This window comes from Manis javanica, chromosome 7 (assembly GCF_040802235.1).
Source record: "Manis javanica isolate MJ-LG chromosome 7, MJ_LKY, whole genome shotgun sequence".
NCBI lineage: Eukaryota > Metazoa > Chordata > Mammalia > Pholidota > Manidae > Manis > Manis javanica.
The window spans coordinates 60,987,199-61,011,510 of record NC_133162.1 but is presented as its reverse complement, the minus strand read 5'-3'; the positions used below and the strand labels follow the sequence as shown (position 1 = coordinate 61,011,510).

The following is a 24,312-nucleotide window of genomic DNA, read 5'->3' as shown; positions in this document are numbered from 1 at the left end:
TCTGTACATGTCTGTGAGGTCCATCTGTTTTAATGTGTAGTTCAGTCCTCTGTCTCCTTAATGTATTTTCTGTCTGGTTGATCTGTCCTTCAGAGTGAGTGGAGTGTTGAAGTCTCCTAAATGAATGCATTGCATTCTATTTCCCCTTTTAGTTCTGTTAGTATCTGTTTCACATACATAAGTGATCCTGTGTTGGGTGCATAGATATTTATAATGTTTATATCCTTTTGTTGGATTGACCCCTTTATCATTATGTAATGTCCTTCTTTGTCTCTTGTGACTTTGTTTGTTTTGAAGTCTATTTTGTCTGATACAAGTATTGCAACTCCTGTATTTTTCTCACTATTAGTTGTATGAAATATCTTTTTCCATCCCTTCACTTTTAGTCTGTTTATGTCTTTGGGTTTAAAGTGAGTTTCTTGTAGGCAGCATATAGATGGGTCTTGTTTATTATCCATTTAATGCCTCTATGTCTTTTGATTGGTTCATTCAGTTCATTTACATTTAGGGTGATTATCAATAGGTATGTACTTATTGCCATTGCAGGCTTTAGATTCGTGATTACCAAAGATTCAGGGTTAATTTCCTTACTATCTAAGAGTCTACCTTAACTCACAATATGCTGTTACAAACAATCAAACGGTTCTTATTTTTTCTCCTCCTTTTTCTTCCTCCTCCATTCTTTATATATTAGATATCATATTCTGTATTCTTTTCTATCCCTTGATTGACTTTGGGGATAGTTAATTTAATTTTGCATTTGCTTAGCAATTAGCTGTTCTACTTTCTTTACTGTGATTTTATTTCCTCTGGTGACAGCTATTAAACCTTAGGAACACTTGCATCTATAGCAGTCCCTTCAAAATAGACTGTAGGGATGATTTGTGGGAGGTAAATTATCTCAGCTTTTGCTTATCTGGAAATTGTTAAATCCCTCCTTCAAATTTAAATGATAATATTGCTGGATAAAGTAATCTTGGTTCCAGGCCCTTCTGCTTCATGGCATTAAATACATCATGCCACTCCCTTCTGGCCTGTAAGGTTTCTGCTGAGAAATCTGATGTTAGCCTGATGGGCTTTCCTTTGTATGAGATCTTATTTCTTTGGCTGCTTTTAATAGTCTGTCCTTATCCTTGATCTTTGCCAATTTTATTATTATATATCTTGGTGTTGTCTTCCTTGGGTCCCTTGTGTTGGGAGATTTGTGGATCTCCATGGCTTCAGAGATTATCTCCTTCCCCACATTGGGGAAATTTTCAGCAACTACCTCCTCAAAGACACTTTCTATCCCTTTCTCATTCTCTTCTTCTTCTGGTATCCCTATAATGTGAATATTGTTCTGTTTGGAATGGTCACACAGTTCTCTCAATATTCTTTCATTCTTAGAGACCCTTTTTTCTCTCTGTGCCTCAGCTTCTTTGTATTCCTCTTCTCTAGTTTCTATTTCATTTATCATCTCCTCCACCATATCTAATCTACTTTAATACCCTCCATTGTGCCCTTCAACGATTGGTTCTCTGATCAGAATTCATTCCTGAGTTCTTAAATATCTTTCTGTACGTCCATGAGCATGTTAATGACTTTTATTTTGAACTCTCTTTCAGGTAGAGTCATGAAGTTGATGGCATTGAAATCTTTCTCAGGAGTTATATTAATAATTTTACTTTGAACCAGGTTCCTTTGGCATTTCATATTTGTATATGGTTCCCTCTAGTGTCTAGAAGCTCTACTCTCTGAAGCTGCTCAGTCCCTGAAGCAATGTCAGGGTTCACAGGGGAGCAGTATTGGTACCTTGCAGGAGGAAAGAGCTGTTTCCTGCTTCCTGGCTGCTATGCCTGTCTCCACTGCCTGAACCAGTGGGCCAAACACACAGGTATAAGCCTCTATGCTTTGTGATTGTAGTTGCTGTAGACAGATCTTCCCTCTGGCTGCCCTAATGCCAGAGTATGGTTTGCCGGTTTGCGAGCCAGGTGGGGCTGGCTGGGAGAAAGGCGCAGTAGGCTGCATATCATGGAGGGGGTCCTTGGAACTGTGTAGCCAGCCAGAGAGCTGGAGCACCTGAAGATCATGAAAGCTCCCAACCTGCTGGGCAGAGTGCACCCGGACAATTTTGTCTACCTGTCCTTTCTCCTGAGCAGTAAGCTCTGTGCAATCCTTGCACCTTTAGTAGCCCTCTTGCTAAGAGCTCCCTTGTTAGGAAGTCTCTCAGACTGCCAACCTTTCTTTTGTCCCAGAGCAGCCACATATGGATCCCTGCTTTCCACAAGCAGCTGGAATCTCATTCTCTCCAGGAATTCTGCCTGTCTTAGCTTTCCAACCCCCTAATCATGAGAGTATCATTCAAGCACAATAAAATGTAGGATTGTGCTCCCAGAGCAGAGTTAGGTATTCAGCAGTCCCAGGCCTCCACTCTCTCCCCACTCCATTTCTCTTCCTCCCGCTGGTGAGCTGGGGTGGGGGAAGGGCTTGGCTCCTGCCAGGTCAGAGCTTTGGCACATTACCCTGTTCTGTGAGGTCTGCTCTTTTCTCCAGATGTATGGAGTCTAGTGTAGTCCTCTTTCATGTTGCTCTTTCATGATTAGTTGTATTAGTTATATTTTCATATTATATGTGGTTTTAGGAGGAAGCCTCTGTCTCACCTCTCACACTGCCATCTTTAATCCTCAGTTGTCTTAGGCAGTTTTATAAAAATGAGTTCATGTAGGTAAAAGGTGGCTTAGAAGTCAAGTCTCACTAGAGTGCTGAGGTCTTAAAAGTCATCCTATAATAAATGGCTATGCATTTTGGTACTTCTCTATAACAGTAATAAATAAATATAATTATGGTTTGCATATTCCTTGTAATAATAAAAATACTGACTTAAAAAACAAGAATGGAAAAATACTAAGAAAAAAACTCCTATATGTACTGGAGTGTTATATCAAAATGAAAACTAGGAACTTAGCATTTTCAATGAGATGAAATAGATTAATTGATGCACCTCATTTGATGATTCAGACCTCAGGAGAACTGAGAGAAGGCATGGATTAAGTAAAGAAAGGCCAAAATTAAAACCATAATAAAGGATTTTAAGTGATCTTTAATAAAGTGGATAAGACCATTAAATCAAAGCTTTGGGGAGTAGATGTAGGTATGTGTGTCTGTGTGTGGATGCCTGTTAAATATTTTGCCTATTTTTAATAAAAGAAAATTGAAAATATTCTTTGAAAGAAGCTACTCCCTCATTTTAATTACATAGATAATAGGGTCTAGTTCTTTGAATTTTTCAGAAACTAAAATTTCTGCTCAAGTCATTATTCTTATGACTAGGCATTCTGTGGCACATTTTAGGATTCTTCTACAGTGTGCCATAAACATATTTTAAATGTGATAAGTTGAGTGTTCATGTTATAAGACATTGCCTAAAACTTTTTGCCTTGAAAGGGAAACTAGATGATGAATCAGGAATAGTGTGTCCAAGAGAACCATCTCCTTTTTATGAGGTAACACAAGCCTCTTCACCATCTCAATCTTTTACACTACCCAAAAGTTCAGAGACTGAATAAAGTGAATGACACACATCAAAGCAATACAAATAACAGTTTTATGTTGTTTATGAAAATTTTGTATAAAATAAATCTTTTCAACAAATGTTAATAAAATTCAAACAAATATTTTTCTATAAATTTTAATCAACAAATACTTATTGAGATATTACTACTCCTTTCATGGCCCTGTTCTATGTGTTTGGAATTCATTTGATAAGAAAATCATGCAGAAAGTAAAGACCTTTTGGATCCTAGACCATGCTTTATTTTTCCCATTTTCTCCAAATGTCTGGTTTCAAATACAAACAAAAATAACTTATTGTAGCCTTTCAAAATACTGTATTTCAACAGCATCAGTAAGATTTATCAAGCAGTGATATAGTAAACAATAAACACTTAGTTTATTTTACAACGGAAATTTATCCTCTAAAAAATATGACTGCTCTTGGTGTTTGAAAAAAAATAGTCATTTTAGATATACTAACAAACAAACAAAACAAAATGAACAAAACAGCAATAAACTCACAGACACCAAGAAGTGGCTGGTGGTTACTATGGGGAAGGTGTCAGGGTGGGTAGGTGAAGGGGAAAAAGAGGTGCAAAATCTCAGTCATAGCAGGGGAACGGGGATAAAGAAGCACAAAAATTCTCAGTCATAATGTAAGTTGGTCACAGACATGGTAGTACGGCATGCAGAATATAGCCAGTGATTCTGTAACATCTTCCTCCAATCTAATATGGTATATGAAGTATACTTCAATAAATATATATATGTATCAAAAAAATGTGAAACGTTATTATATTTTCTCATTCTCTTTTATTATACTTAGTAAACAATTATTTTTTTCCTTGTATCTTCTTTTAGAATATAAATAAGATGGAAAAAGAAACCAATAGTATAAGGCCTTATACAAATCAATGTTATATATTATTTGATTTGATTTGTACTCAAGATGCCTAATAATTCTAAGCCTTTTGTTGTTGTTGGGAATAGCACATTTTCAAAAATTTTTACACTTTTGGTTATATTTATATTTATTGATGTTTCAAAACTTCTTATCACCTTTTTTGAGTTATACACCCATCTATGCATTAAGTAGGAAAAACATTTTAGAAAACTGTCACTAAGCAAGCATTTGGCATCTGATAACAATTAGGCTTCCTTCTTACTATTCATCAAGATTTTTTATGATGTGTAACAATTCTAATTTTTTTTGTTTGCTTCATAGTATATGAGGATATATTAGAGATACTAAGTTATGCACGGTGTAGCTAGATCATTTCTTTTGCAATGTGTTTTAAAAGGTATTTTTTCTGCAAAGCTAAATTCTAATACCTCAATTTTCTGTTTGTTAATTTGGGAGTCTGTTAATTTGTTAGTATGTTAATTTAGTGAATACCTTCTGGTTGAATACTCTTCTTATCAGGAAGCCCTTTATAATATCAGGAACCCAATTTAACCTATGAGTATCTATTTACCTTTATTTAAGCAAAATTCATTTTGTGTATTTTTCCTGTTCCAAGGCAAATCATGATGTCATGTTTTAAGAACTGCAGATGAGAAATATAGGTACTTTGTGTTATTTGTATTCATGCAATTCTGACAAGATTAATACCACTAATTTGCATGCCACTAATTTCATTAACAGATGTTACTTCTATCTGAACCTAAATGCCAATGAATGGACACCTCAGATCCAATTCTATTAAGATAATTGACGTTCTCTCCATATTCATAATTGGAATGACAAACATATAACATCTACTCTGGCTAAAGATGGACTCTGGGCATGCGATAAAATGCCTAGATGAAAACTTTTCCTTAGAATTCACCCTCCTTGACATTGCTCCACATAATGGGGAGAACTTGGAACTGAACTGCCATTCATGATAAGAATTTTTGTACAGTTCATGATGTTGAGAGAGAGAATTCCTTTTCTCTACCCAATATAGTTGAAGGTTACTACTATTATGCTATTATGCTATAATGTAAGGGTTATTGATAGAAGCTTTATTAACAAGTGAAAAGGTTGGAACTGACCAACTGACTTGAACTGACCTGAACTAAACTTCTCTGGTAAAGTTTGAAGATTGCTATTCTGCCTCAAATGAACTTAATGCATATGCAATTTATTAAATCAGAATTCATCAAGATGGGAAAAGATACAAATCCACTAAATCAAAGGTCTAATTACCAAAAGTCAGTCTGTATAATGATAGTTTTAGAATATGACTAGGTACATATGTGGCATAATGCAAAGATGCTCATCTGAAAGGAACAGTAATACACACACACACACTCACATTCACGTGAGTTACTAAGAATTACATATCAAATCTTTAATTAGTCCATTATGTCTCAGTATTTCTGGATCACTAGAATGATTTTGCCATGTTAGAAATACAAATTCCTAACTTTAACTTCTTTTGTTTGCCTAATGGCATTGTGGTATGATTTATCATTTCAAGATACACACCGAAACATATTAAGATAGAGTGCATGACATCTGACCGTGCTTCAAATAATGGAGGAAAGAAGGGTAAAAGAAGACATAGTTGGACCAAGAACCCATGGACTGATCATTGAGTAATGAGTTCAAGGGGGTTCATAATATTCTCTATTTTTGTATATAATTGAAAATTTGTTTTAAATACAGACATATAGACATACAAATTTTTGGACATACTGAATCAAAACCCCTATGGTAGAAGCCTTAAATTCTCAAGTCTCATCTAAAACATACAGAATCAGAGTTTTGGGGCATATTAACAAGCTAATTACATTAGTCTTATGAGTCAGTTCAAATGCTAATTGGTTGTGTTCAGAATATGTCTTCTTTCATTCTTTTGTACAAAATTAACCTTCTCAATCATTTCTTTTGGGAGCAAAGTAAATATAGTCCATTGTCTTAGAATGATTTCCTGGGAAACAGACTCAGATGGCTTTGTATGGAGGGAATTTATCAGGGAATTAACTGTCAAAGGAACATAGGGAGGAGGATTGTGCAGAGGTAAGAGTTTAAAAGCAGTAGAGTCCCAAGCAGACACAACCAAACCAGAGATGATCTCAAGGGGTACCTTGTTAAGTGCTCACAAATTCAGGCCTGATGACTGGACATTTGTTTGTTTACTCCACACCCACTGACAAGGCACTGGATGCAGGAGTTCCCAGAAATGGGGCATGAGGTTGGGTGAACTGGCTCTCTTTGAACAAAGGGTAATTTGTTCAATGGTAATTCCTCTAGAGAGATTTGGTAATTTCCTTTAGCCATCAACACTCCTATCCCCCAGGGAAGGAGATGGTTGGGAAGGGAGATTTAGTGTCTCAATCCTGAAGGTGGGCACTTAGATACATATAGCATCCACTATATCTAAGAGGACCAAAATATTTTTACTGTAATTTCCTTCTGATCTTCATTTTTATTTATATACCCTTTCAAATCAACACAGAAATGTTGCAATAGCCATTACAACAACCACATCGTGGTCTGGTTTGTTTTTGTAGTGCCTAAATTAAATATTATCATTCCATGGCATAAAATATAAAACCAACATTTTTGAATTTACCTCAAAATCAGTGCGACATACTGGCTATCTTAACAGGATGCCTGTTAGATTAGCAGTCTGGATCTACAAAGAATTATTTCTGTGTTTTATTGCAAGATAATATTTACTGGTTTTGACACATGAACCTTAATCCCTATTGCTTCACTTCCTAGAAATGTAGTATTGGTCATGTTACTTTGAGATAGTAATTTCCAGGCTGATAACTTGTGCTGGATCTTTAGCTGTTAAGTATTAACATATACAGAGAAAACATAGCATATATAAAGCATATGTGATACACATTTCAGTTGTGTCACTCTAGATTCTGAGTTGTGATGATTCCTATGTTGTGATCATAGAGTTTATATTCCACACCTAACAATTACAGGCTTTCTATCAGTTGGCTTCTCCTGGGACCCCAGACCACATTTTGAAAATTAAAAAATTTTATTTCAAAAATGCTTTAATTTCACTTTTAAAAGTAAAAACAAAAACAAAGTAAGCCCTACTGTTCCCTGTTTAAATTTGACTCAATTACATATGGGTAATAAAAGAAAGGAGAAAAAATATTGAATGATGAATTTCATTAAATTTCTATGTATGGTTCAGACGACAGTTTGTGTCAAGGTTTCAGAGAGAGGATGCTTTAAGAAATGGTAGAGTCTTTGGCTCAGAGCTGCTGCCACCACCCAGCAGGCAGAGTAGTAGAGCACAAAGTCAAATTATCAGGCAGAAAACTGATGAGAAGATCAATGTACTGCTGTCACTCCAATCTCAGTCTCTATATGTATTTTCTTTCCCCAAAGCCTCCATATTTCTACAGGAAAAAAAAAAAGGCAAGACAAACACATTTTGTGTTCTAGAAGGTTTCTTAAATTATCATTAAGAACATTGTTTCTAAGGGAAACTATTCCACATTTCAAACAACTAATGTACAAACCAATATCTGGAGTATAAAGCAAATAATACCCTTTTTCCCTTTTGTCTCTAATATGTATGTGTGTTTAAATTGCTCTACAGATTTCATCATGTAAAAGTGTACTGCCATTTTATAGTGAAAATAATTAGAACTTGAAATCTACAGTAACACAATTGAAAGTCATATGCACATGTGCTATAAGTAAGATATTTTACAATATATACAACAAAACATAACTTATAAGGACCTGCTGTGAGTTTTATATCACTAAGGGATATAAACTTGATACTTGATTCTGAACAAAAAACATAACTTAAGTGTACAATCCAAGAAGTTCCTTATTTGTGACACTTCATATAAAAAGAAAAAAAACAGACTGAGAAATAAGCATTCTGAGTAGAAGGAAATGTTTAAAATAAGTCTCTAACACAATGCATGCAAGCCATGCTGATAAATGCAAACTCTTTTATATGACTCTCAAATCATATTATAGAGACACTTCTTTGTAGTCATACTTAAATCATTGTACATTTCCTCTCATGTGAAATGTCACCTTAAAATAATTTTCAGGATTAAGTGTTCTTCTCATTTCATCTGTCTTCAGATAAATTGTCCACCAAGATTTTACTGAGTGAGGATTGAGAGTTCTTTGGATGTTTATTACAATTCTTTGACATTATCAGTATTAATGTTTATAATAGCTATAATAATTATTCTTTGATTATTTTGAATAGAGGTTTTTTCAATTACATTAAGATGAGAATACCTATCTTGTATTTTTTCTATCTATATCATTTTTTCACCTTAAATTATCAATGTTGCTACAAAACAGCTACAGGTTTTAAAAAAATCTCTATGGAAATAGAGCTACTATAAATTTTATTCACCTTTCTAAAGCAACTGAAAATAAAACCCTCCCATTAAACTGTATGAATTTGCAATTGTTTTTTAAAGAAAATCTGTATGATGGATGATTGTCAAATAAGGTCTCTATGAGGAAGTGATATTTTTGCTGAAATCTGGATTTGATTGATGAGAATGTGCCACCATTGGAATATCTGAGAGAGGTGTTTTACAACAGAGTGAATAGCAAATGCCTGGACAGGAGGAGAAACTGAGAAGTTTCACGATACAAGATAAACATGGAGCTAAGTCATGTGTGGCTGGTAAGCCATGTTCTGTTGTTGGAGTTTTATTCTAACCATAATCAGAGGCCACTGGAGTATTTTAAGCAGGAAAGTAGCTTGAACTGATTTATGCTTTTAAAAGATTGCTCTGGCTGCTGCCTGAAGAACAGGCTATAGGAAACAAAAGTGTAAGCAGAGACAGGAGGTGACAGTGGCTGACAGAAGGTTTCCTCTAACGGTCTTTGAGACATCATGAACCAACATCATTTGGGAAAACAATCTATCAGTTGCTTTGCCTGGGGTCTATTTATTTCTCATCTTTGAGTATCTTTGCAAATGATGTTAGTAAACAAAATGCAAATCAGAGAGATTGCTACTAGACAGCCTACAAATCAAATTGGTATAAAGCTATTATAGCAGAGAAATAATAAGCTTTCAGTAAAGCTTTGCTAAAATGCAAACCCCACATACTTAGCTTTCTAAAAAATAAAGCTGAATGTGAGTAACTGTATGGGCTACATTTATTACTTTTCTTAGCATTACTTACTTAATTTATTCTGTGGTGATCTCAGTGAGTTGAACTTCCCATTTTGTTCTCATCTTTTGGCCATATATAAGCCTCACAATAGTTAAACTATTAAAATATATTATCATGTCCTTAATTATTCATTTTAATCAAGAGGAACTAGGCAAAAGAATTTGTGAAATAAAATTGATTTGCTAACAGGTAAACATATGAGATGAGAATATGTTTCTTATAGGATAATACATTTTACATACGTTTTTTTTTAACATAGGATTTTTTTTCAAGTAATGCTTTGCACAGAATTCCAAAATATAAAGCAGATAAATAAATTTAGGAACATTAATACAATGATATACTGTGCAGCTATTGTTTCCATGTAGCTATTTGTAACATAGCTATATATTCATGAAAAGAAAAACATCAATTCATTTTAAATAAGTAAATAAATACTGGGCATCCTACATTTGAGGTACTGTTCTAGGAGTTTGGAATAAGATAGCAAAGAAAATAGGCAAGGTTCCTTTTCACAGTATTTATATTTCTGAGGAAGTAGGCAGACATTAACCAATTAAACAAATGTACAAGAAATTACTGCCTAGAAAACTGATCTGCAGAAAATAAAACAAGGTCATGCATTACTGAATTCATGGGGGAAGCAGGCTACTCAGACCATGTGGTCAGGAAGATTTCTCTGAAGAGGTAGCATTTGAGCTGAACCAAACAACTGAAAGAACCAAACACATGAAGATATCAGAAAAGAACATTCCAGAAAGAGGCAGATGAGCACATATTCCCTCAGCTGAAAGAACATGGCATGATAAAGGACAGAAAGGCGGCCAGGGAACAGGTGGGGGATGGGGTCAGTGTCAGACAATTGATGCTAATAGCTCCAATAGTTACCATACCCTGGATGGATTATAAACAACAGAAATTTATTTCTCTCAGTTCTGGAGTCTGGGAGGCCCAAGAGCAAGACACTGACAGATTCAGCGTCTGGTGAGGGCATACTTCCTGGTTCATAGATGGCCATCTTCTCACTGTGTCTGCACTTGAGAGAGTAGGGAGGGGTCTCTTCAGAAGGGCACTACTCCTATTCATGAGTGCCGCCTCACGACCTAATCACCTCCCAAGGGCTTTACCTCCTAACACAATCTCGCAGGGGATTAGTTTTCTTCATACAAAATTTGGAGGACACAGCACTCAATCTACAGCAGTCAGCGATAAAGGACTCTTTAGGAAAATATAAAACATGATAGGAAGACAGAGAAAACCTTTAATGAGAAGCTATCATAGCACTGAAGCAGGTGAGAAGCATGGTCTGATATCCTTTTATCAATACCACTATGATTAGATACCAAGCAGACTCAAAAGCCAGCTACAGTAGGACTCAAGGCAGGAATTTGTGATGGCCTGATTATTTCTTTGCTTTTCATATTGGGTTTTCAGCTGTCCAGGATCCATTTTTCATTAATGCTATCTCTGTTTACTTAGAGAAATTGCCTTTGTCCTTTGGACACAGTTTCATCAGAGGCTCTGAACTATGGTTGTCCAGAGAAACAAACCAATAGGGTGTGTGTGTGTGTGTGTGTGTGTGTGTGTGTTATGAGAAAGAAAGAAAGAGGAAGATATCATACAAGTATTTATATGTATGTATGTATGTATGTATCTATCTATCTATCTATCTATCTATCTATCTATCTATCTATCTATCCATCTATCATCAAGAGAGAGAAAGACAGATTTACTTTAAGAAATTTGTTCATGCTACAATTGTGGAGGCTAGAAAGTCCAAAATCTGCTGGGGAAGTCAGCAGTCTGAACATCCAGGGAAGAACTGATGTTACAGTTTGGGTCCCAAGTCAGTCTGCTAGCAGAATTCCCTCTTCTTTGGGAGAAAATGTTTTTCTATCTTATGGCCTTCAACTGACTGGATGAGGCCCATGCACATTAAGGACAGTAATCCACTTTACCCCAAGTCTATGGTTTAAACATTATCTAAAAAATATCTGTGTAGCAATATCCAGACATATTTGACCAAATATCTGGGTGCCATGGCCTAACCAAGTTTACACATAAAATTAACCATTGCAGGTTCCATCCCCTCTAGTCAAAGAGTTAGCATATGATTCAAGGTAGGTCAATCAGCTGCTCTCTCTCCCTCAAATGTGCAGTTGAGTGGAGGGGTCAAAGAAGTAAATCCCCATACTGCCAGAGAAGTGCAGAATATCCCCATAATCACATCCAGACTACATGATCCTGCCCTTACACCCACCACATAGAGTTGTGACTCATACTCCCAGTCTCTACTTACTAATCCCTTTAAAATGCCACCAGTGGATTCTATGAGGTTCCAGTGAACATCTAATACTTCACTATTTCATAGACCAGAGTCATTTGTTTGTTGGAATAAAAAATATATAATTGCTTCAAATGGGCTCCAGATATTTGGAAAAGCATGTAAGAAATTAATAATGGTTATCTTGGAGATTGGGTTTTGAGAATTGAGGGTTTCCAGTTTTTACTGTGTATAATTTTATAAAAGTTTTCTGTATAATTTACAGTTTGCAGCCAATCCTTTTTAAATTAAAATTAATAATGGAAAACTTTCTAAATTAGCAAGTCGGACAAAAGGAGAATTTTGAATTCCTTTGGAGTGGAATTCCTATGTTTAACTGCAGTAGAAGCCCCAGAGGCGCCTCTGCAGAACTGGAAATTTTTGTGGGGCAATTTGGAAAACTTTATTGAAACCCACTGTTTTTGTATTCATTTAAAAAGAAAAGAAAAAGATAGGTAGCAGGATACTTGCTTCCTTGACAGACATTTAAAAGTTGATTCATTAAAATATTTTTGGCTCACAGTATTACCTTGTGGCATTTTGCATCAGCTACTGCCTCTTCCCAAAGCAATAATATATTGCATAATTAATTCAGCACAAGTATTAACTATGCCAAATCTGTTTGTTTAAAAAAATGACTGTTCTTCTCAATAGAGGTATTTCATTCTTTTAAAGTACCAAAGTCATAGGGAATTAATTAGGAATAGCACAATCAGAATAAATTAGGCTGTATCTACATATACAACTCTATTTTTAAAGATGAAATTTCAATTAAAAATAGCTAGAGCTAGATATTAAATAACTAATCTGAATTAGTTTACTTTCTCCTGTGAGTCTCTGAGTAAACACCCATCCAAGATGAAGATATTTCAGTGGCAATGATAATAATAATAGCAACAGCAGTATTATTAAATCCTTAGTATTTGCTAGGAACAAATTAATGGCGCTACACGAATCTTCTTTTATAGTACGCATGAAAATCCCATATGTTAAATATTATTATCCCCATTTGACAGCAAACTCAAACAGGTTTAGAAACATGACACAGTGTTTGCAAAATCACTCAGGTTTCAACTTGGACTCTGCATTCTTACAGTTCTTACAAACTACCCTATACTGTGATAGTAAACACCTTTGCAAAATTTTTCTACATAATGTATAAGCCATCAGAGAGTTCAGGATAAATGTTTTTGAAGTTCTAAACATCAAGTCCATCTGTGTCTTTCGTTTTTATGTGTTTCATAGAGAAATCCATCTCCAAAGTTAATTTAAAGTGATATTTTGAATAAACTCTTCAACAAGAAGAGTTAGACCTCCATCTTATTACTGAGCAGAATAGTGAGTTTGTTCTTTTAACTGATACTCATCAATTCAATCTCCTACTGTTTTCCATCCTTTAATTGTTCCACAAAAAGACTAAAAATACATCTTCACATTGTCTGTAAATGGAGATACGACATAGTTGAGCATAATCAACATACATTTGACCAATGATGTAAAGAACAAATGATGCCTTTGCTCTCCTATAATTTCACACACCACTTTTAGAATTACCATAATACAGTTTCACACTCTAGACAATATTTGCTGCATTCTAGTGTTTGTTTGGTGTTTAGCTATTATTTCCCCAAACAGAATATGAAGTTTCTTTGATTATTTGCCGCTAATAGAGTGTGGGTTTGATTGTTGGTGGGAAGAAAAAATAGCGGACAATGCAGTACATTGACTCTAGATATTATACTTACCATTGCTCCCTTCAACCTACTTTGACAATCTTCTCATTAAAAGGTTTGGCAGTGTGGTGGTTGCCTGTTGTTTCTCTGTCCCTCCTTCACTTTGCTGGACCCAAAAAAGAGTTCCATAGAACACATTTTGAAAATAATTGAACTAAAGACTGAGGGATAATATAATTTAATATTTGGAACATCATTGAAAGGAAAAGGAGGCATTATTAACAATATACTGTGGCAATTATAAATTGGGACTCTTTATGGCAACAAGAAAATATTCTTATTTTATCTAGGCTATCTATTACATTCATTGTGAAGGTTATCCTCGACTAGACAATAACCAATTATGGTAGAGCTGCCATTCTATTCTTATTTGAAAACAGTTAAAGTATATTTAAAATATATGTGTGTGTGTGTGTGTATATATATTTATATATCATGGATATTTGGAAAATATATACTTATAATAAGTGATTTTGTACACAAACATGTATATATATCTATATATATTTGCATATTCATGATTTAGTATCTCCAAGTGTAATATGTATGTCTTGAAATTTTAATTAATGAGTTAATTCAAATTCAATATTTACTGAACATTTACTATGTGAAGTAAATGGGTTACACATTAGGATATAATGACAGATAGGAAGTTAAAGAACACAAAGTCTAATGAAAGACAAAAGGGTAAACAACTCAAACACAAAGAGGAGTCCAGTAACTATATTAGGAATACATGGAGACACTTAGTTTTGAGGACCTATCATTTTAGATTAACTGAGATGACACTTGAATAAAAAAATATAAGCTTACTATGTGAAACAAAGAATAGAGAAGGGAGGGTAATTCTCATAAAGGTTCAAGTACATATGAAAAAGGCTCTGAGTTTTAAGACAAGCTGAGTTATGCAGGTTAGATGAGACTGGAAAGTGGTCAGATATAAAATCACTTTAAATGATACTCAAAATCTTTGGAACCAGTTCTGCATATGATGGGAAACACTGAAGCTTTTTATTTTAAACAGGGAAAAATCAAGTTATAATTGTGTTTCAAAAAAAATAACTGCCTTCAGTGAGATGATGGTGGGAGGAGGGAGAGACTAAAGGCTGGGAGTCCAGAGTTAAGAGTATGTCTTTAAGTGGACATTTTGACAGTGTAAATAAGTAGCAAACACATTTGAGTAACATTCCATAGATAGTGTAGAAAGTGCCTTTGGGGATTGATTGCATTTGGCACAGAGGGTCACTGGAGTCTAAGTCCACAGCAACAGTGACCCCAAGGCAACAGGAGGTACTGTGAGAGCAGGCATGGATGCATTATAGCACATTAGAAAGGATAATGAGACATCTGGGCAAAAAACTGGCAAAAATACATAAAAAAAAGAATGGAAGCTTGCGAGTTAGGAGAGGTTTCAAGTCCGAAAATACTTCAACATAACATACAATCCCAATTTGGAGAAAAATAGGACTCATTCACAGAGGTTTAATGAATCTTAATGAAAACTGTAGTGAACAACAAAATTTTTATAGGATAGAAGTCTAGAAAATCCCTAAGTTTTAAGAACAAAGAAAAAAGAATAAATAAATAAAAGAGCCCAAGCAGAGAGACTCAGTTAAAAGAAAAAAAAGCTATCAAAGTTTTAAGAGGAGAAATCCAGGGCCATCAAGGAGAAGAGAACCAGTGCTTCCATAAAAGACAAGAGAGGAGGTAGTTTCCCAGATTGTAACACATTTAATGACTATGAGCTAAAAGGAAATTATAAATGTTGTACATCACTGCAAATCACCACCACTCTTTCCAATAACTGAGAAAGCTTCCCTGGAAGGAAAGAGCACCATAAATAAAGCAGAGGAGCTATCTTTGACAGTTCCATGGAAACTAGAGTTCTTTATGGCAAGATTATAGTGGAAGTATTTGTGGCTAGAAGGTCCTGGGGGCCAACCCAGAGCTTTAAACACGGATGGGGAAGAGCTCATTAATGAGTGTTGATTCTAGCTACTAGATGACTATGTCTGGGAAGCAACTAATGCTGAAATACTGAAAATGGCATGGAACAAAAATATAAAGGAAGTCATGTATGGTAAATGCATAGATACATCTAAAGATAAAGATAATATGTCAATATTATCATATTCATACCATGGTATTTTTATCCAGGGATAAATTACTCAGGAAAAGACCAAGCAACCAACTGAACAGTACACAACTGTTCAATTCTGGGAAAAAAGGGTAAGTGTTTACTGTATCTTTGAGCTCTAACAGAAAATTGAGAAAATAGAGCTATGGATTCTACACTATGCAGATTTTACAGAATTTTTCCATAGTACTAAAATGTTTCAACTAGATAGGCATAATAACAACTACAACAGAGTCAGAAAGTAAGAGTAAATTTAGACAACATATTGGAAGGGTTTTAACTCATACCAGTTGTCAGTGTCCTTGATTAGCGTAGAGCTCAACATACCTTAGGGTCCACTAGATATTTATCAAATTAATAAAATAATAATAATGAACACGGGACTACAAATTGCTTTAGTATCCCTGAGACACCAGATTTATATATTTACATACTCAATGTAATATTAATCTTAGTGTTTGTGTAAGCAGTTTTTGCTGAAGAGTTTTCTGTAGTAAAAAAACATAAAACATTAAATATGCTTTTCTTTAAACATGATTATTTGCATTTCAATAAATAGTAAATTTTTATTTTTATCATATCCTGGTTCATAAGTTAAACACTGTGCTAGGCTGCCTTTTAAGATTTTTTGGGGCTGATAAATTCTGCATGCATTGTAGTGGAACTAAGAATGGTTTCTCAAGTCAAGTACACCACTGAGGTAACTGGTGGAAAATTTCATATCAACACAGAAGGTGAGCAGGTGTCAAAGCTTTCAAAATTTGAAGAATTACTTCAGAAAAGGATCAGCAAGTATGTAATTAGAGTCATCATGTCCTGTTTAGTTGACATGAATGGGTAGTTCTTTCACTCTGAATAGCAAGATGTCATTTATTGGTATTTCTAGAAACTTTAGCAAAATATGTAAAGGAAAACTGAAAAAACTAAAATTGAAAAAAATTGAAGGGACAGACATAAGCACAGCAGTTTGAATGTGAAACTCAAAAACCAGCTCCAGTTCCTTAACCCTCGTAGTGATCCAGGGGGGATCTAAAATGACACGTGAAGAGCAGTGGAAAACTGATGCTGGGACCATGGCTGGTGTTATTTTTCTGACCTTTGCCACAGTAAAATTTTCTTCCCCAGTTGTTCTTACAATGTGACTCCTACACTCGTCCCATCAGATGGTACATACTTTCTACTCCTTGACCCTGGCAGAGCTTTGACTACAGAGGAAGTAACACTGCAAATTGCAAGGCTGGTTCATAAAGGTTCTGCCTAATTCTCTTGGGAAGCTTGTTCTTTCTTGGAACCCAGTGCCTTGATGTGAAGGAAGCCCAGCTTAGGAGATACCCATATGGAGTGGAAATGAAGCCTCCAGCTCACAGCCCTGGCCAACACCCAGCATTAACTCACTGAGTTAACCATTCTGAAAGTGGTACCCAGCCTTCAGACACAAGGTGCCCAGCTGATGTTATGTGGAGCGGAGATGAGATGCTCCTTCAAATCTACCAAAATTGCACATTTGTGAAAAAATGTAAAGACTATAGTTTGAAGCCAACTACATTTTGATGGTTTGTTATGCTGCAGTCAACAATTGGAACAAGTACCTAATTTTGCAAGTAAAACATATTTTTTCCTACATGGTAGCAAAAAATAAATCCCTTTATGAATAAATATTTGTAATAATTATTTTATGATAAAACTGAAATTTTTAACATTCATAGAATGTTAAAGAATGGATCAATCTTTTAAAAATTATACTGACCTATAAAGTTTTATCGTTTTGGATTTATAGCATAATATTTAATTCAAAATATGTGGTTTTAAAAGAAAACTTTTCACTTTTAGCTATAAGGCCATGGAAAGTTACTTAAATTCTGTAACCTCAGAGATTTCATCTGCAACCAGTGGTATAATAATAGTGGTAACTATCTGAAAGATTCCACTTAATGCTTTGCAGAGTTTAGCATAGTCATGACAAACTGAACAATGTATCTACTAATTAATCATTATTATTGTTTATATTATGCCCCAAATCTGGAACACAACTTTGTCTCTAGCATGAAATTGCATAGGAATGAGAGAAATAAGAGCTTAGTCTATAGACTGGAGGAAATAGGAAGGGATGCTTAGATCCTTTATAAAGCCAATACACTCCACTTCTCAAGCAACAACCTCTGTCTTCCTTTACTTCTCTCAACATCTCACTTACTGTTAAACAGTCATTGGACTGATGTACTGATTTTAGTCGTTATTATACCAGTATGCCCTTTTTCTTGGGATTTCACTACTACAACAGCTACACAAATTAACTCAGAAAAATAAACTATTACTAAAAATATTATTTTTTATTCATAATTTCAATTAAGCCTTTCAAATAAAAGTTTAGTGTTCACCATCACTAATAGCCTTCTTACTGGTATTCAGCAAAATACTATCATGACACATAACTTTAGTTCATCTCTGACTATTTGTCCAGACAAATTGCCTTTTTCTCTGCAAAATTACTCCATGTAGCTGATAATTCACATTATTTCCTTCATTCAATGCACATTGTAACATTTATTATTTTTCTCTCCAGCTCTTTTTGTTCACTGAAGCAGCTAGACAGGTCATCATTATGCCAGTAAACACAAAAGTGCACCTCAACCATTTAAGATCTACAGTGACTAAGGCTGCAAGAGAAAACATTGCATAAGATCTCTTTGAAAAGAATAAAATACAAGGTAATTTACACTTAGGAGAAGAAATTCGTTTTATTCTTTAAAAATCTCAAATACAAACAGGATCTCCCAAACCGCATTCCCACAAATTCAAGAAAAAATTTCAATACCTTCCAAGAAATTCTGGCATCCTAAACCACTTTGCTAACCCAGAAAGGAGGTGATTCCCAGAGGAGCAAGACCTTAGTCAAGCAAAGACATTTGTTTCCTAGGAATTTGATTTATCTAAAAGAAAATTAATATTTTTTTTTTTACTTTTTAGGGAGAAATTGGTGTTTTAGCCTTAGCATGATATCTATTTGCCTTACAGTTTTCATTCTCAGGTATGAATATTTATCATCCAGGCAGATACAAGGTGTGAATTTCAAACTGACAGCAATTTATCACTCCATTAGAATTTAAAAAACACATGCAGAACATAGAAAAAAATGTATTCATGTCTTACCTTTCTGCTTCTTTAAAATACGACTTTAAATGATACATGTTTGCATTCAGGATTCATTAGATCCCATCCCCAAACAGCCTATCATAATATCCATAATATTTCAGGACTCTGGGTAGCTAAAGAGTACCCTGCTGACTGCGTGCCTTCTACCTAGGATGGCATGTTTACAATGAATTTAAGGAAATGCTGGAGTTATTTCTTGGAGTTTCCCAGAATATGTTGGCAACCGGACTTTATTATGATTCATAAGCAGAAAAAAAAACAAAATAAAATAATGTGCCGAATGGATTGTTGCTTCAGGACATACTTGCACTTTAAAAGTTACATAGTTAGGCATTGTGAGCAAAATTTTCCTATATGCTCAGGAAATAGTTTTGGACATAAGTATTTTTCAACACCCATATAGTGAAGTTTGCTGTTCTCACCCAATATGTCTGTGAAATACTTGAACAGGATCTCAGGATCTTGTTGGGTTAGAGGTATAAGTGAAGGGGAAAAGATAGGGAGTATATTTACCGGAGCCCTCATCTCAGGTATGGCAGCTTGATAGGTGAGTGGACGACAATCACGAGTATTTGGCACCAGGACACAAGGAAGAAACACTGGACCCAAGTCATCTCCATCCAGAACATCCACTGTGAGGGTGGTGGTGGTGGTTCGCCGTTCATTTAGATTTTGTGCGCGGTCCTTTCAAAGAGGAAAACATAAAAAAATAAATGAAAAACAAGATGGACTTAATGTTCCCTTCAGCTTGACAAAACTCTTAACAGGTCTCTTCCTGACTACAGGCCAGTGACTTTCCTTTTCTAAGAGCATTTACTTTAGCAAACTTACAATTGTAAATACTTTTATCTGTCCCTTTGAAATGTCAATCTGCCCCCAGTTCAAACTTTTGCCAGTTTTACAGCCCAGGATACTTCCTAAAGGACCTGAGAATCATCCCTTTGAAATGTAATACTTGAGGAATGTAAAGACCCTGTCTCCCAGTCTCTAGGGGAGGGCAGGAGCCTGACTTCTATAGAAGACTTCCTCCAAGCTGTGAAATTATCTCCATCAGGAATACATGAGAAAGTTTGCTTTTCATTTGAGAAGGTCATCTAGGCCTACCATTTGTATGATTGCTTAAGATGAAGTTTTTAATAAGGTCAAATCAATCTATGAAAAATATTAAGTTAATAACATTTTATATGCTATTGAATGTAAAAAAAATATTTTAATACCCCAGAAACAGTACTTCTACACTTACATGCCATTCAACCTTAGACTTTATTTGTCACTACCAAGTCACTGTGTTTTCTAGCCTGTCTTTCAGTCTGTCAACAACGAATGTGTCACTATTCTCTGCTTGTATAGGGCATTGCCACTACTCTACAAAATGGATACAAGTGCATAAAAGAGGTTGTATATTTACCAAAATATGTAATGTAGACTTTTATTTCATATAAGGAAAAGTTACTGCTTACAAAATGTTAATCTATAAAAATGTGAATTTCTAAGTGAAAAAACAAAAGACAAGAACCTATTGTGGGGGAGGAAAGACAATTTTCCCTCTGCCCTTCGAGGTTCTTGGCTGAGACCTCCCAGTAACAATAATAATAATAATAATAAAAGATAAACAAGAGAAAAGCAAGCAGAAGTTTCAAAACATGTATACCTACTGCATATATGGAAAAGACCCAGGAAAACTGAATAACTCCCCAAACTGGCACAAACCACTACCTTAAATACCATTTCCAACTGAAAACCAAAGAAGGTATTGGAATAAGTAGGAGCTGGGTTTTCAGACAAAGCACAGTAAACATTGGGTATGGTTGTTATCCAGATTTAAGTCCACATCTTGTCCACTTATGAGTTTCTACAGACTTAATTATCCTCATTTTCCAGGTACAGAGAGGCAGACACCCTTACAAATGGAAATCCCCCTTACAAATATAAATGGCTGTTAATAAAGAAGAGAATAACTTCCACTTGGTTTTCAGAGCATCTCTTGTGTCTGCTGTTTGGAAAAAAAAAAGCCTAAAAAATTCTTATGCCAAAGAGGCATATTTGGGGTAACAAATTCTGCTCTGCTTTGCTACTATCAGCAGAGCTGCAACAATGAAAACTGCCAACATAGTTTCTACACATGGAGAGATTCATCATGATTTGTCACATACATGTATCATAAAGGGAGATAAGAAAATGGGTCTCATGAACACTAATAACTGGTAAGCCCATGAAGGTGTTGATCCATAATGCTCTTCTCTCAGTTCAGAACCAAATTTCATCTTAAACAAAGCCCCTGGCGATTAAGATAAAAACCAAATTAAAAAAACCTTTTGCTATTTCTAGTAAAAGGCTACTTATCAAGACTGTTCTTGAAAGGAAAGGAGCAACACACAGCAGCAATTCACCGGAGAATTCTGCTTTATTAGGGAAAGGTCCTGGGTTATATAGGAAGGGGCATAGGGTGATTGTGGTGTTACTTCTACGGGGCTGGTGGCTGTTGGCTAGGTGCTAGGATTGCGAGGGGGGCGAGAGGTGATTGGGCTTCAGGCAGTGCTGGCGGGAACTGAGGACCCCGAAGAGAAGCCGGAAGTTTGCCATCTTACTGGTGGGGGCCCTTCATTACCCCCTTTCTCCTCTATGGGGTTGTGGACGTTGCTTTCTCTCTGACTGCTTCCTGCTGAACAGGGGCGGAGAAGGGAGTGAGGGCTTGAGGATTGAGAGGAAAGGGTTGATAGGACTCCCCACAGTAAGGATGAGTAGATGTGGACTTCTTCAGGTTGGAAATCAATGAAGGTTCCCTGTAACTATAGGTCGAGGACCTGTTGATTCCAATGGTGCCAAGAGGATATGGGTGTCAGGAGCCAGGCTTCTGCAGCCATTGTTTCCAGGAACAGTTTCCAGTGGAGAGAGGGGTCCATCTCAGCATGTGGTGAGGAGGTCACGTGAGGGTGAGGGATCTTCTGTGGCCAGAAGCTGGTAGTTCCTGAGTAAAAGCTGGTTGAAAGCTTGATTAGAGATTTTTTCGACTTGGGATTTGGTGAACTTTATTATACAGGGTAAGAAGAGATAGGTGAGAAGAATGATTATTATGGGGCCTGCAATGGGCCAGAGCCAGGTAAGGAGGGGGTTTGTTAGTATTGAAGAGAATGGGTTGGAATTGGAAGCAGAGTGGAGGCTGGAGGCAAGGTCAGTGAGTTTGGTGATGTCAGTTTCTACAATGCCGGATTCTTTGATGTAATAGCATCACTCTTCCCAGAGGAAGACGCAGGTGCCGCCCTTCTCGGCTGTAAGCAGATCTAGGGCCCGCCGGTTTTGAAGGGTGACTTTAGCTAGCGAAGTGACCTGTCTTTGGAGAGAGGCTAGGGAATCGGCAGTGGATGTCAGGGCTCCCTCAAGTTTGGTGTTGAGATCTCTAACTGCCCATAGAGAGTGACCCAAGGCTCCTCCTGAAAACCCTGCCCCAATGGCTGAGGTGATCAAAGAGATACCGACCATGATGGGAAGGAAAGCAGCCCTTTTTGTGCATGAGGGCAAGGGAGGTTGGAGCTCAAGAAATTCTGCCATGCTGTAAAGTGTAAGCTGTGGGATTAGAGGGTGTGTCGGAGTTGAGAGGCAGTGAGTTGAAAAGACTGCCATTACACCAAAAGAAGTGTCCCAGTTGTGTAAAAGTCTTAGAGCCGGAGGTAGGGGTGTAGATAGAGAGGCGGTGAAGTGCGCTGGAGGGGGGTGGAGTTGGGCCTACACAGTGGTGGATGGTGAGATTATCTGCATATTCTGGTTCCCATAGGGGTATGTCTGCCAGGGGGCGGAGGGGTTGTCCTTCTGCATGGAAGGAGTAATTGGAAATATTAAGGGGCACGGCGGCAAGCAGTGGGCGCTGTAGTGATGCGCACAAGAAACAATTGGCGGTGTTGAGGGTGTGGTTGAGAAAGATGGTGGTGTCTTGAATGAGCTGTAACCAAGAGTAGGAGGAATAAGAAGATGAAGAGGTGCCATCAAGAGTTTGGCTAATGACTTTTTTGGAATGTCTGATATCTGATGCAACTTGAGAGATCTGGGAGTGAGAGGGAACATACTCTCAAGAGATATGAAGGGTACCGTGGGGGGTTGAGGACTCCCCGTAGTAAACTGAGGCTGTGACTCTGGTGGCCCATCGAGAGTCCCAGGGATCTGGGATTGATAAGGAGAATGAGCCGTTGGGATATTTCATGAAATGGTTGGAGGAATAATACTGTGGGTACTGGAAGTTACCCATGTAGTGAGTGGCACAAGACCAGTAGGGACATCTCCTGTAGGTGTCTGGCCATAGCCTGCAATAGGCTTGTCTTTGGTCATAGAGGATGCAGAGGTAGGGAGAATAAAGGTAGCTGCTAGTGAACACTTTGGTGGAGGGAGGAAAGTGGAGGTATAAAGGCTCAGAGCAGCCTTTCAGAGGGCAGTCTGATGTGGCAATGAGGGCAGTAACTTTTGTTTGATGTTGTGTGTAAGTCTGTCTGACTTTGAATCGCCATACAAAGGAGGCTGGGGTGGTGGGGAAGACAATAGGAATGAGGAAAAAAAGCGAGAGAGCAGTAAAGGAGGAAAAAGTCATGATTCGGGTATGGATGGCAAAGGGGGTGAACGGGATTTTGGAGGAAAGAGGACAGTAAGGTCAGGAGTCTGGAGGGAGGGAGAGTCTGTAAACTTTTGTAGGTTAAGAGATCTTTTAGGTGATGTGGGGACAGAATGGTAAGGGGCACCCTGAATGTCAGTTTATGAGCTTCCTTCTGCAAGAGCTGTCTAGCGGCTAATCCTCATAGGCAGGGGGCTCATCCCCAAATTGTGGGGTCTAATTGCTTGGAGAGATAAGCTACTGGGGCAAAGGATGGGCCATAATATTGGCCTAGGACTCCTAGAGCTTGACTGGACCTCTCATGAATGTATAATGAGAAGGGCTTCAACAAATCAGGAAGATTGAGAGCTGGGGCTTCCACAAGGGCTTGACGGAGCTTAATGAAGGAGTGTCGGGGTGAGGAGGATAATGATTCTTCAGGGGGGCCCTTGCTGAGGTCGTATAGGGGTCTTGCCAACAGGGAGAAGTTAGGGATCTACACTATAAAATACCCAGCCAGGCCTAGAAAGGAAAGGATTTCTGTCTTGGTTTTGGGAATGGGCAGGTGAGAGAGGAGCCGTTTTCTGTCTAAGGTAATGGACTTTCTTTGTTGAGATAGAAGGAATCTGAGGTAAGTGACAGGAGGGGAAGAGATTTGAGCTTTGACGGGGGATACTTGGTAACCTCTGGAAGCTAGAAGGTTAAGTAGGGAGGCAGTGTCAAGTTGAGACTG

General features: G+C 36.8%; 1 protein-coding gene across 4 annotated transcripts in view; it reads right to left on the bottom strand.

The window, feature by feature from the left end:
- PCDH15 (protocadherin related 15) overlaps positions 1-24,312 on the bottom strand; it is a 1,663,341-nt gene that overhangs the window by 414,202 nt on the left and 1,224,827 nt on the right. For all 4 annotated transcript variants that reach the window (XM_073241042.1, XM_073241040.1, XM_073241039.1 and 1 more), the window contains one exon: positions 19,517-19,687. In XM_073241042.1, the coding sequence (XP_073097143.1) occupies positions 19,517-19,687 (171 nt within the window). The remainder of the gene's footprint in view (positions 1-19,516; positions 19,688-24,312) is intronic.